Source organism: Callorhinchus milii, unplaced genomic scaffold (genome assembly GCF_018977255.1).
Source record: "Callorhinchus milii isolate IMCB2004 unplaced genomic scaffold, IMCB_Cmil_1.0 Scaffold1, whole genome shotgun sequence".
NCBI classification, from domain to species: domain Eukaryota; kingdom Metazoa; phylum Chordata; class Chondrichthyes; order Chimaeriformes; family Callorhinchidae; genus Callorhinchus; species Callorhinchus milii.
Genome location: NW_024704742.1, coordinates 123896009 through 123908568, shown reverse-complemented (window position 1 = coordinate 123908568; position 12560 = coordinate 123896009). Strand labels below are relative to the sequence as shown.

At 42.2% G+C, this 12560-nt stretch overlaps 1 protein-coding gene across 2 annotated transcripts; it reads left to right on the top strand.

The window, feature by feature from the left end:
* Window positions 1-2632: 2632 nt before the first annotated feature.
* Window positions 2633-7256, top strand: LOC103177825 (probable glutathione peroxidase 8-B). Of its 2 annotated transcripts, none has more exons than XM_042339874.1 (3): window positions 2633-2856; window positions 3474-3609; window positions 6660-7256. In XM_042339874.1, exons 1-3 carry the CDS (start codon window positions 2653-2655, stop codon window positions 6821-6823), a joined length of 504 nt encoding a protein of 167 aa, XP_042195808.1. In that variant the 5' UTR covers window positions 2633-2652; the 3' UTR covers window positions 6824-7256. The 2 variants fall into 2 exon arrangements, with proteins under 2 accessions (XP_042195808.1, XP_007890374.1); XM_007892183.2 differs by having other exon boundaries at window positions 3348-3609.
* Window positions 7257-12560: the final 5304 nt, after the last annotated feature.

The window sequence follows — 12560 nt, the reverse complement described above, 5'->3', positions numbered from 1 at the left end:
CACAAAGCATTCAGCTAATGGGAATGATCTGCAAGGCTGGCCAGGTCATCACTGGCCCAGAACTACATCTTCAGGAAAAGTCAGATCTTACCACTAAGGGTGGTTGTGTCATTGGACTCCTTTAAAAAAGCTGTTTGATGCTGTGATGGGAATTCTGGATGATAAGATCAAATGGGCCAAAGGGCTTTCTTCACCTGAATCTTTCTTCTGATCTTGTGAATAGTACTTTTCCATAATAATCTTTACAATTTCTATAGTGCTTTTTATGTCGAAAGTTTGTATCAAAGAACTTAACAGAACGTTTACTGTAAAGTCGATGACTGTATTTTGTAGGTGAACTCAGCAGTCAATTTGCACCCAAATTGCACGGATGACCAGTTTTACAAACTGCCATGCAGTGAATGACCAATTTTACTTGGGGGACGGTCGGCCACGATATTGGAAGAAACTCCCTTCCTTTTTCAAATAGGGTCATGGGAGCTTTAACATCTACCTGAACAGTATATGGGACTTTGGTGAACATCTCACCCGAAGAACAGCACTTCCAACAATTTATGTTGTGATTCACAGTGGATTTAAAGGTTGGATAAGGATATTGAACTCGATCTGCTGGGGGAGCAGGGAGAGTCAGGGAAGGATAGGGGTGATAGGCTCGTGGAGCCTAGCGCAGGAAAGGACAAGAGCTGCAGAGTTCTGGATAGTCTGTCGCTTGTGAAGGCAAAAGCCAGGTAGTCTGGTGACCCGAGAGTTAGGGTAATCTAGCCTGGATATGGTGAACGTGTAGATTAGAGTTCCGTTGGCCCAAGGAGAGGTAGTGGCAGAGGAGGGTAATATTAGCATGATGCCATTCCCCCTTCCCCTCCCCTCCCTTACTCCCCCAACCCCAGCTCGAGTCTGAAATGCTGTACTCTGTCCAGCGCCTTGGGCCATCCTCCTGACATGAAAGGTGCTATACAAATGTAATCTTGTTGTTGTTGTTGTTGAAACCTCTCAAAGAGCTCTACAGTAGTGTCAAATGTAGTTACTGGTTTTGTTGGCAAAAATGACTGTGGGACATTGCAGATGCAAAATGACAAACACCCATACAACAACAACTCGCTGTAAACCGCCCTCCACGTCTCAGAGCGCTAAACAGTAGCGGAGCCTGACTCCGAGCCGGTGGTGGGGTGGTGGGGGGAGGTGGCAGTAAGCATGGTCGAAGAGGCTGTGAACGTGATTGATGAACTAATCTGGAGATTTCTCCCAGGATAGTTAGAGAAACTCCTTCCTCTTTTCAAATAGCATCCTAGAATTTTTAACATCTACTGAAAAAAGAGACAAATGGGTCTTCGGTTCAACAACTCATCCAAAGGAAGGCAACAAAAAAAATTGAAATTCACGAATTAAACAACAACAATTAAAAAATTGTTTCTACATTTTAAGTCTTATTCCTTTAACAAAAAGTATAGCAATGAGCTGTTATGGGATGTTATGTCTGTTCAGTGCTAAGTACATGAATTATATAAAATATAGATGAGATAAAATCTGGAAATATGTTTTAGCGCCTTGCTGCCTCAGGGCATTCTCCCAATGTGAAAGACATTATAAAAATGTAATTTGTTGTCGTTGTTTAGAAGCTCCCCCATTAGCGATCTGCTTGAAAGTGGTGTTTAGAGGCAGCCCTGATAATACAGAGGTCCAATATGAAGCTGCAATTTTTTCTTAGGCTGCAATGAGAAGGTTAAATTGGCTCTTGGCTTTCCTACAGTTAGGACGGGGAAGGCTTACCGGTTCCTGCTGCTTATCCCTCTTCAGTACTCTTTACTGGAAGTGCATTGGATGGCACCTGGGTGGGCAGAGAGAGGTACAGCTCAGCTGTGGCACCCTCTCTGCAGTGGCTTGGACGCACTCACTGCCAGGGCTCACATATGAAGAATGGCATCTTGGGCAGGATACGGGAGGGCAACCAGCGCCCCCTGGAAATGCACCACAGCACAAGGAGGCTGGGACCACAAGTGAAGAAGGCAATATGCCAGTTGGGGAGAAAATTAATCAAATAATATAGGGGAAAAAAAGTTTAATAATAATACTTGCATTTGATATAGCGCTTTATCACCTCTCAAAGCACTTCACAGTACTGTAAAGTATATTGACTGGGACATCCTCCTGATGCGAAAGAAGTTATACAAATGTCATTTGTTGTTGTTTTTGTGTATTTTGTGGGCAAAACGCGGCAGCCAATTGCGCACAGCGGTGTCCCATAGTCATGGATTGAGTGACCAAATTCTTTCAAGGGATTATTACCCCCTGAAAGCGATCCGCCAACCCACCAACAACTGGGTTCCTGCTTACTCCTAGGTGAACAGAGGCGTGTGAAGTAAGAAAACTCGTTGAAGGTTTTACCCGCCCGGAAATCGAACCCGGGTCCTGTGGCTGGCGAGGTGAGCGCGCTAACCACTACGCTACAGAAATCCGTGTAGCACTCGGGAGAAAATGAATTCAATAACTGGGGGGAAAAAAACAACCCGTTTCGATGAATCTGTGGTGCTGGATGATAACAGGGATTTTTTTTTAGGATGTGTGGTGACCAAACTCTGTGGTATGTTCTCCCTCCCCCTCGCCCCATCCCCCAGGGGTTTGTCTGTCTCCGCCTTTCTCTCTATCCCAAGCATAATGGAGTCGGTGTCTGCTGTTCTGCTCAAGTGCTCAGCGCCCAAAGCCAGAATCTTTGTGGTGTTCACTTGCATGCTGGTGTGCACCTCCTTGCTGTGTTTACTGCAGCTGAAACTGTTCAGCCACAGAAAACAAAGCTTCTATTCTTTCGAGGTGCAAAACTCCAAAGGGAAGACAGTTTCCCTGGAAAAATACAGAGGAAAAGTAAGTTGCATCATTTCCTTGGAAGTTGTTTTGCAATGTTTTTTTCCTCCTCCAATAGACGTTGCTTTCCTACTAATCTTCACCCCCCCCCTCCACCCGACATGTGGAAGCAGTTCGTTTTTAAAATCGTAAAACGTCGCTAGTTTTTAAAATCGCGAACGTGTAAGCTTTTGTCTGCAATTTTGCAAGTGGGGGAAACAAATACGTGCAAAGCAAATGTAGTCACTCGATGGAATACCCTTCCTCTCGTTTGCATGTCTGGTCAGGTTACTATTTGCAGGATCCAAAGTTTAAAGGGAAATTGAATTGATTGCTATTTCTTGGAGAGAAAAAAACTGAAAGCGAAATGCATCAAACTTTTAACAGCTGCATTAACAGAGAGTGAGTGAGAGAGAGAGAGAGAGAGATACAGGAGTCACAGTGTTGACATGGCTATCAGTAGGGGTTGCCTTGGATGCTGTGTGAGTGCTTCTTGTGTTGCCCTCCTGCAGGCGTCTCTGGTTGTAAACGTGGCGAGTCAGTGTGAGCACACAGAGCTCTCATACCGCAGCCTACAGCAGTTGCAGAAGGAGCTGGGACCCATGCATTTCAATGTCTTGGCTTTCCCCTGCAACCAGTTTGGAGACTCGGAGCCCGGCAGTAACTACGACATCGAGAGCTTCGCCAAAGCCAACTACGGAGTCACCTTCCCCATCTTCAGTAAAATCAAAGTGTTAGGCAGTGAAGCCCACCCAGCCTTCAGATTCCTCGTAGGTGAGATGCTGCTCTCTCTAATCGTTTCATGTTGCCTTATTATTGTTTGTAATTTATAACGTTAATAATAATAATCCTTGCATTTGATATAGCGCCTAATCACGTCTTCGAGACATCTCAAAGCGCTTCACAGAATATACTGGAAAGTGAATCAACAGTATATTTTGTGGGCGAAACGCAGCCTCCATTGCGCACAGCAGTAACCCACAAACTGTCGTGGATTGAGTGACCAAAATATTCATTTAACAGTAACAACAACTTGCATTTACATAGCACCCTTCAGCGTCTCATAGCGCTCAAAAGTGGTGGAGCTCTGTGATGCCGAGCCGGGGAGAGAGGGGAGGCACAGTCAAAGAGGAAGGTCTTCAGATGCGATCTGAAGACGTGCAAGGGATTGAGGCAGAGAGTTCCTGAGGTTCCAGTGTAGCGCCTGAAACCACAGCCACTGGCAACGAAGGGCCTGAGGGACGTGTAAAAGGCTGGAGCCAGCTGACCAGGGGGTGAGTGGGGGTAGGGGAGGTGGGGGAGAAGTACTAGAGTGTGAGAGGCTGTAAGCAGGCCAGAAAGGTAGGAAGATATCAGGACATTAATTGATTTGTAAGTAAGTGCAAAGCTTTTTAAAATTGATCCATTCTCGATAGGGGGCCAGTGGGACATGGTAAGGACTGGATTGATGGGGATGCAGCATTTGGTATGGGGTTAACTTTTATTTATAGAATATTCCCTTCTCCTTCAAGTTTGCATCAGGTTTCCTCATAAATACATTGATGCTTTCTGCTTCAATCTCATCTTCTGGCAGTGGGTTCATCATTCTCTGCATAACAAAGTTCCTCCTAGCGTATTAATGTCCACCTTATTGAATCCTATAATTTGAATCCCCTCTTATTTGTCTCATCTCATTTCTAAACTCCAAACTGTCTCAATCGTTCTTGATAGGGGTATCCACTCATCCCTGGAAAATTCCTAGTAACTCAGTGGTTAAAGCACTCGCCTCGCAAACAAGTGGACTGGGTTTGATTCCTAGACAAGTTGAAACGTTGGGCAATTTTCCTTACTCCACACGCCTCTGTTTACCTAGCAGTAAGTAGGAACCCGGTTGTTAGTAGATTGGCGGATCGCTTTTCTGGGGGTAAAAATCACTTTTTAAGAAAAAAATAATATTTTGCTCACTCAATCCACGACTGTTGGGGGACACTGCTGTGCACATTTTGCTACCACGTTTTGCCCACAAAATATACAGTCAATTCACTTTACAGTATATTCTGTGAAGCATTTTGAGACATCTCGAAGACATGATAAGGCACTTATCACACCATCAGCAGTCGGGCCTTCAGCTTCTCCACCCCCAATCTTTGGAACTCCATCCCACATTCCCTTTGCCTTGCTCCCTTCAAAGCACGTCTCAAGACCTTCCTCTTTGATGATGCCTTCGCCCACCCTCCTACCCTCCCTGCCCTCCACCCTCCCTTACCCCCTCCCACACCCGCTCAGATCCAAATCCCTGACTGTCCAGCGCCTTGAGACATCCTTCTGATGTGAACGGTGCTACGCAAATGTAATTTTATATTGTATATCAAATGCAAGGATTATAATTCCAACGCCTTTGGACGTCCTCCTGACGTGAAAAGCGATACACAAAGGTAATTTGTTGTTGTTGGTAACTCTATGCTTTACTATCTCCAATGCTAGAATATCATTCCTGCAGACCAACAATTAGAAATGGACACAGTATTCCAAATATGGCTTAACCAAGGATTTAAGTAAATTACATTACTTCCAAGCAAGAAAATAATACACAGCTGAGTAACACTTCAGGTCCAACACAAATGCTGCACAAGTGTGTTTCCCAGCACCTAGGATGAAGTTGATGTTTAAAAAATACACTAATTATCGGAAACAGCCTGCACCATCCCATTTATAAAAGCAATCTTTGATGTTCACGGAACCAAATACCTATGTACCATGATTTATCGCACTATGATTGGCTTTATTTGGTCACTGACTTCCATGTGCTAGGAGCCACTATTGGCTCTAATCTGATTCAACCATGTCATGACCTGCTCTGCCTTCCCCCTCTCTGCAACATCACCCCGGCTCCACCACGGTCTCACACCTCAGAAAACTGAAATACTCATACACGCTTTCATTACATCGAGTCTTGACTATACAAACTCCTTACTTGTCGGCCTCCCCAACCTGTCCCTCCATAGGCTACAGATCATCCAGAATGCTGCAGCCCGTGTCCTCTCCCACACCAGGCTCTGTGAACCTATCAGCCACATCCTCACCCGATTCCACTGGCTTCCCATCACGCAGAGGATACAGTTCAAGATCCTGGTCCTTCAAAGCCTTCCATACTTGCTCCCCCCTACCTCTCCAACCTCCGAAACCTCTACCATCCTGCCCACTCCCTCCACTCAGCGGGCTCCAGCCTGCTTCACGTCCCCCACCTCACCTGCCCCACCATTAGCAGGCGGACCATCTGCCAATCTGTCCCCACCCTCTGGAACTCCATCCCGCAGTCCCTCCTCCTCACCCCCACCTTGCCTTTTTCAAGGCCCATCTCAAGAGGGTGCTCCCCACCCTCCCCAATCCCAACTCCCAGCTTGGGTCTAAAACTCTGACTGTCCAGCGCCTCGGGATGTGCTCCCAATGTGAAAGGTGCTATATAAATGTAATTTTGTTGTTGTTGACGGAAGTTATGATTAATGTCCAAGTGGCATTATAATGGTCAGTGTGAGAGACAGAGGTTCACAGAAAAATTTATATTTACAAATCCTGTTATGAATTGCTACATATTGGGATCATTGCATCTCAACAAGTTACTGAAATGGTTTGGTGCATTTCTTCTGCTTTACTTAACTTGTCTGATTTGCCAGAGGAAGGTATATTAAAAAAAAGTTAGTGTTTTTCAAACATGTTGTATAAACTCTGACAGATGAAATTGTAAACATAAAAAATTATCACTGCAACAAAATGCTAGAACTACCTTATTTTAAGTTACAGCACTAGCAGGTACATTTATTCAATTGTTTTCTGTTCAATTTTAGACTCTACAAACAAAGAACCCCGATGGAATTTTTGGAAGTATTTGGTTAACCCGGAAGGCCAGGTGATAAAAGTTTGGAAAACTGAAGAGCCCCTGGCAGCAATCAAGCAAGAAGTGTCAGCTTTAGTGGCAAAGATCATATTGAAAAAGAGAGAAGAACTCTGAAACACAACAGCAGTGACTGACAGCCTCCAGTCATCAACCATAATGTTCATACTTCATGTTACAGCTTAACTTGCCATTGAACTTCCAATAGATCTGAAACATCCAAAGAGATGGATCCATCTTTGAATATTTCCATCTAAAACTGTCTAATTTTAGAGACAGAGGCCAGCATTTTATACTAGTCCCAAGTTAACAACAACTTGCACTTATATAGCGTCCTTCATGCAGGGTTAGTGTCCCGGAGTGCGTCACAGTGGCCAAGTCTGATCCTGAGCCAGGGGGAAAGGGAGGGCATATGAGGGCACTGCACATATGATCACAAACCACAAAAGTTCTGGTCAGTGTAAGATGCATACCAGTGTAAAATGAGGTAGTACTCGCCTGAGGAGTCCTGTAGTGTATTGGTTAGCGCGCTCACCTCACAGCGAGAGAACCCAGGTTCATTTTCTGGGGTGGGGGCAAAACCTTAGGCAAGATTCCTTATGCCACACGCCTCTATTTACCTAGCAGTAAGTAGGAACTCGGTTGTCAGTCAATTGGCAGATCGCTTTCTGAGAGTAATAATCCCTCAAAAAGAAAATTTGAGTCACTCAATCCACATCTTATCTGTGGGATACTGCTGTGCCCAATTGGCTGCCACATTTTTTCCACAAAATACAGTCGAACCACTTCACAATATATTCTGTGAAGAGCTTTGAGACGTCTCAATGATGTGATAAGGCACTATATTAAATGCAAGGATTATATATTTTTACTATGCATCCACCTTAAAACTCTTTAACATCAGAAATAATTTTTGATATCCAGTGTATTTACAGTGAGATACATCAGGCGTAATTGAAAATGATCTGTACCTGTATTTCATACAATTTAATTATATGCTATTTATTTGAAGGAGTATCTGTGTAATTTAGCAGCAGATCAGATCTGGAAATAGGGTACTCCAAAAAGACGAATTCTGGAAACCATTGGGAAAACTTTTCAGAAGCACAAGTAATAGTGACAACATTACATTGCCAAATGTTTTATTGGGTATTTCTGTTTAAGTAGGTCCTAGTAAATCAACACACAAGGAATTTCATCGGATGATGTCCCTTTAATAACTAGCCATCTTACTCAATGGTAGTCCCTGAATCTGAATTAGATGAGTATTGCTTGTGTAAGAATCAAGTCTGTGTTTCAGCAATTTACTGATCCCAGGTTTGGGTTCACTTTAATACCACTACATTAACCTGTGTTAATCACTACTCCATTAACCTGCTAAACCATGTAGAAATAGAATTCTAGAGCACAGAAGAGGCCATTCAGCCTATCAAGCCTGCATCAGCTCACAGAACAAGGATTTCACTTCAATCCCATCACCTCACTTTATCCATACCTATGTCTTCATGTTTATATTTTCATCATCTGATTCATTCATACTAATATACTGTTATTTATTACCGATGAAATTAGTATTCTATTTGCTGTAAGTGGTCAGTGTTTTTTTAAAAAAAACATGCAACACAGTGAAATGTCAGAATACTCCAAATAGTGAGAGGCTCCTTATGCTTTGCAAGTGCTCCTATAGAAAATATTCAGCTTCAGACAAGCGTTGTTCATTAGATGGAGAATAGTTAATATACCAATTTGCAAAACACTTCGGATCGGCTGACACTAAATCACTTTGAAGACTGTTTACTACACCTCCTGTATCACTTCCCTTTTATACTGTGTTGCTCCTACAGGTTACAAATAGTGAACCAACATTGTCATTAAGTGACAACTATAGAGTAAACGTGCTGTATATTAAATCAAACAACAGTTGGCTAAGAGCGTGTTAAAAGGCTGAGCATTCCCAGAGTTCAAGTGACTGAACTGTTCACTGAACTGATAAACTGTTCAAGTGACACTGTTGTAGTCCCAAATGCCTTCAGGATCCCTTGCCTGTGGTTGTAAGAATAAAGTGGCTGTGCAATTCCAAGTATCATAGCAACATCAGAGCATCAAAGCTGTTTAAATAAGTCCAGCATCCTGTTACAGTATTAGCATATATGACAGTTGTCAATTGCCTTCTTGCTAAATAAATATTTCCTGTTGTCTGTGAAATTGCCCTTTGCAACCCTAACACTGGCTTCATGTTCTGCGGTCTTAATGCATCAAAAGTATTTCTTCAAACCCATTTTGCTCACAAAATACAGTCAATCCATTTTACAGTATATCCTGTGAAGCGCTTTGAGACATCAATGATGTGATAAAGCACTATATCAAATGCAAGAATTATTATCAAAAACTTTCTCAATCCCATTCAAAATCTTATACATCTCCATTAAGTCCCCTCTAGAGACATTTCAAGACTGAGGAGTCTTTTCAATGTTTGATTGATTGTAAGGCATAGAAACGGGCCATTTGGCCCAGTTAATCTTTACTTGTGTTTATAATCCCTCCACACAAGTCAAAATTGTCCCAACACAAGGGGATTCCTAAATCTAATTATTGAATAAATAGAAGTTGTGTTTGCAATAGAACCAGATTTTATAGCACATAGAGGCCCCAAAATCGCCATGCTTATAGCTTCAAGATTGTTTTAAAATCATGCATGTTTTTTGAAAATTATTAAATTCCATTGTAATTTTTAAGAATTGCAGATAAACTGCTGCTTTAGGATTGGATTTAAGAATTTTCCAAAATTCTGCACAATTTTAAAATGTTCAGATCATGTTCTCACACCTAAGATCCCGAGCAATGTATCCTCTGAACTATAAATAATGTAGCCTCTATCTATTATTTTAAATAAGCGCCTTGGGACGTCCTCCTGATGTGAAAGGCGCTTTATAAATGGAATCTTGTTGTTGTTGTTGTTGTAAATAACAACAACAACTTGGATTTATATAGTGCCTTTCACGGAGGGTAGTGTCTCAGAGCACTTGACAGTGGCGGAGTCTGACACTGAGCCAGGGGGAGGGTGAGGGGGTAGGTGACCGTAAGCACGATCAAAAAGGAAGGTCTTCAGGCAGGATTTGAAATTGGGGATGAAGGGAGGGGCCAAGGCAGAGGGATTGAGGGAAAGTGTTCCACACAGTTGAGATGCAATGCATTACACTTCATAATAATTGTTGCAGTACAAACAAATGTCATAAACCTTATATCACAAGGGAGGAAATTACACCCGGGCCTGTGATGACGTTACTTTAATGCATTTTAAGGCCTGTAGAATTGATAAATTCTTAAAAACTACATCAGGTCTTTGAAATCCGTTTTGAGAACTTGCTCAATTTTGCATAGTCTGTTAAGAATTTGCCAAATTTTGCACAGTCTGAAATGTTAAGACTGTAGTGTAAGTGTTGAGATTTCTTCCCCAGGGCTTCACTCTAATTCAGGGCAGTCAGAATTGCTGCAGTAGAGACCACCGATTGCAAAAGAAATTATACTTTTGCGTACAGTCCATTTACCTCAGGGCCTCCCACAATGTTTTAAAACCCTCCAAATTACATCTTTCAAAACAAGGGGTGAGGCACCCTGAGTCCTGTAATGGCTCAGACCCATGAATGTAACTCAGTGGGAATTTTCAAGCAAAATGCGAGGGGTTGGGGTAGAAGGCTTGATGTGTTCTTGCAGATAATTTGAGTCTGTGGTTGGTATGAAATCTAAAGTCTGTGCCTATATTTAGCAATTCATCCTCTTTAACCTTGTCATTTTCACAAAGTGCATCATTCCACCACCCACAGCGATAGTACATATGATAATGATCTTCAGCAAGATAATGTTCTTCTTGTTGCAATTTCCAAATTTTTTGAAGAGCTATACTATTCTCCTGGGGGAGGGCTGGGGGGGGGAGGTGTAAGCAGGGGTGTTTTTTGAGCTGAAGTGGCTCCAAAGTAAAATGTTTCAAAGGGAACATCAGAAAGGAATGCCATTTTAACTCAATACTTTGCTTTCAGATCACTCTTTGAAATAGCTTCAAAGTAATGATAGTATTCCATAATTCCATGGATTATGTATTCCAACCTCTGTGAGAGGGTTCAAAAATTGGTCACAGGACGACACACACTGCTGTTTAAGATAAATAGTTCTAATGGAATGTAAGTATTTTCTGTAGATACTACTGTTGGTTTCTTTATGAGCATAACCACCTGTTAGCAGACATTTCATTAAGGAGTCAAATATTTTATTTTTAAAAATGTCTATCCTTCTTGGTGGGGATGGTTATAAGCAGGGACTCTCTGAAAGTCTAATTAAAGTCTAACTGGCTGTGAGGCAAGCCTGAGAAAGAAAGTAGAGCTGATTTAATAACTTGTGGTGGACTCCATGCTGATACCTGAGTGAGGGAGAGCACTGTTGATAATTGATCAGCCTCTCTGGCTCATCAATAGAATTTGGACCAATACTCAATGTCACATAATTCCTTACATAGAACTTTACAGCACAGAAACAAGCCATTTGGCTCAAATAGTCTATGCCAATGTTTATACTCAACGTGAAACTCCTCTCCTAATCCTCTCACCCATAAGCCTCTGAACCCTTCCTCTCATATATGAATTAAGTTTCCTCTTAAATACGTTGATCGCTTTCTGCTATGGGAGTGCGCTGCAATGATGGACGTGGCGACTTTCGAATAAGACACAAAACCCAAGGCCTTGCCTGTCAATGTGGATTGATTAAGACTTGCATGTCATGAGAAACAGAAAGGAGTTGTACCCTCAGATAAAATCAGTCATTCACGTCATGGCTTTTTGGAGAAGGCTGCTAGATGCAAATCGGCTGCCACATTTTGCCTACAAAATGCACAGTCATTATTCATTCATTAGTATAAATCCCATGGAGCATTTGAATATATCATCCCAATGTAAAAGGGGCGGTATCAAACGCAAGCATCATTAGTATAGTAATTCCATCAAGGCACCTTGAGAAGTTTTGATATGGTAAGACTATAAAATAATTTATTTCTTTATGTTGTTGTGAAATCATGAGCTAATGTGGTAGTGCTTGTAGCTGCTGATTCCTACATTGCAGCCAGCTAACATTACACTGCCTAATCAACCCACACACTCCCAATCACCCTGCATTCACCATTCTCAATAAGGCCCCCTACAGAAGTGTTATTGTATCAAATCCTAATAGGATTTACTCTTTAGCTGAATACACTTCAGTGCCAGTCACAGGTAGAGCTTAAGGCACAAGGACTTTATACAGAAAATGGTGAATAAAGTTTTTATAATATAAAAAGTTGCCTTGAACTGTTGTAAAAACTAGTGTTTCTTATTGTTTGAGCATTCTTACTAATATACTGTGGTGGCCTTTCTATTTTTTAAAACTGAAGAAAATACTGACCAGTGATTGAAATTTAAAAATGCAGAACTCTCATTCAACATTCAAATCAGGATGTCTCTGGAGAATGACGGCTGAATGTCCATGTGTGGTAAGAGGGCAGCAGCAAGTTAACTGGTAACATATACAACCACAACCAGCTAACGTTACACTGCCTTCCCACCAAGCACAAAGCGTTGCCCGCGAGTCTCTATCCTCGACCAGGATCATCTGACGTGACAGACCACGAGGCAAGTGGCGGAATACGTAGCGGCTGCTGTCCAAACACCAAGCAGCCAGCTAACTGTACACTGCCTTCCAGACTCTGGCACTTCATTGTGAACGTTCTGCCTTATTGTAAGATTAAAGGAATGAGTGAAATCTTTAGCTAAAAGTCACTGACACAGAGTACTTTACTCATTTTTAACTGACCTGTGTTTGTTCACTCATA

What these genes read in the sequence shown, in the direction of transcription:
- LOC103177825 (XM_007892183.2), top strand. Translation starts at nt 2,653, where the DNA reads ATGGAGTCGGTGTCTGCTGTTCTGCTCAAGTGCTCAGCGCCCAAAGCC. An exon ending in TGGAAAAATACAGAGGAAAA is followed by an intron (nt 2,857 to 3,347) that starts GTAAGTTGCATC and finishes GCCCTCCTGCAG; the next exon opens with GCGTCTCTGGTTGTAAACGT. An exon ending in AGCCTTCAGATTCCTCGTAG is followed by an intron (nt 3,610 to 6,659) that starts GTGAGATGCTGC and finishes GTTCAATTTTAG; the next exon opens with ACTCTACAAACAAAGAACCC.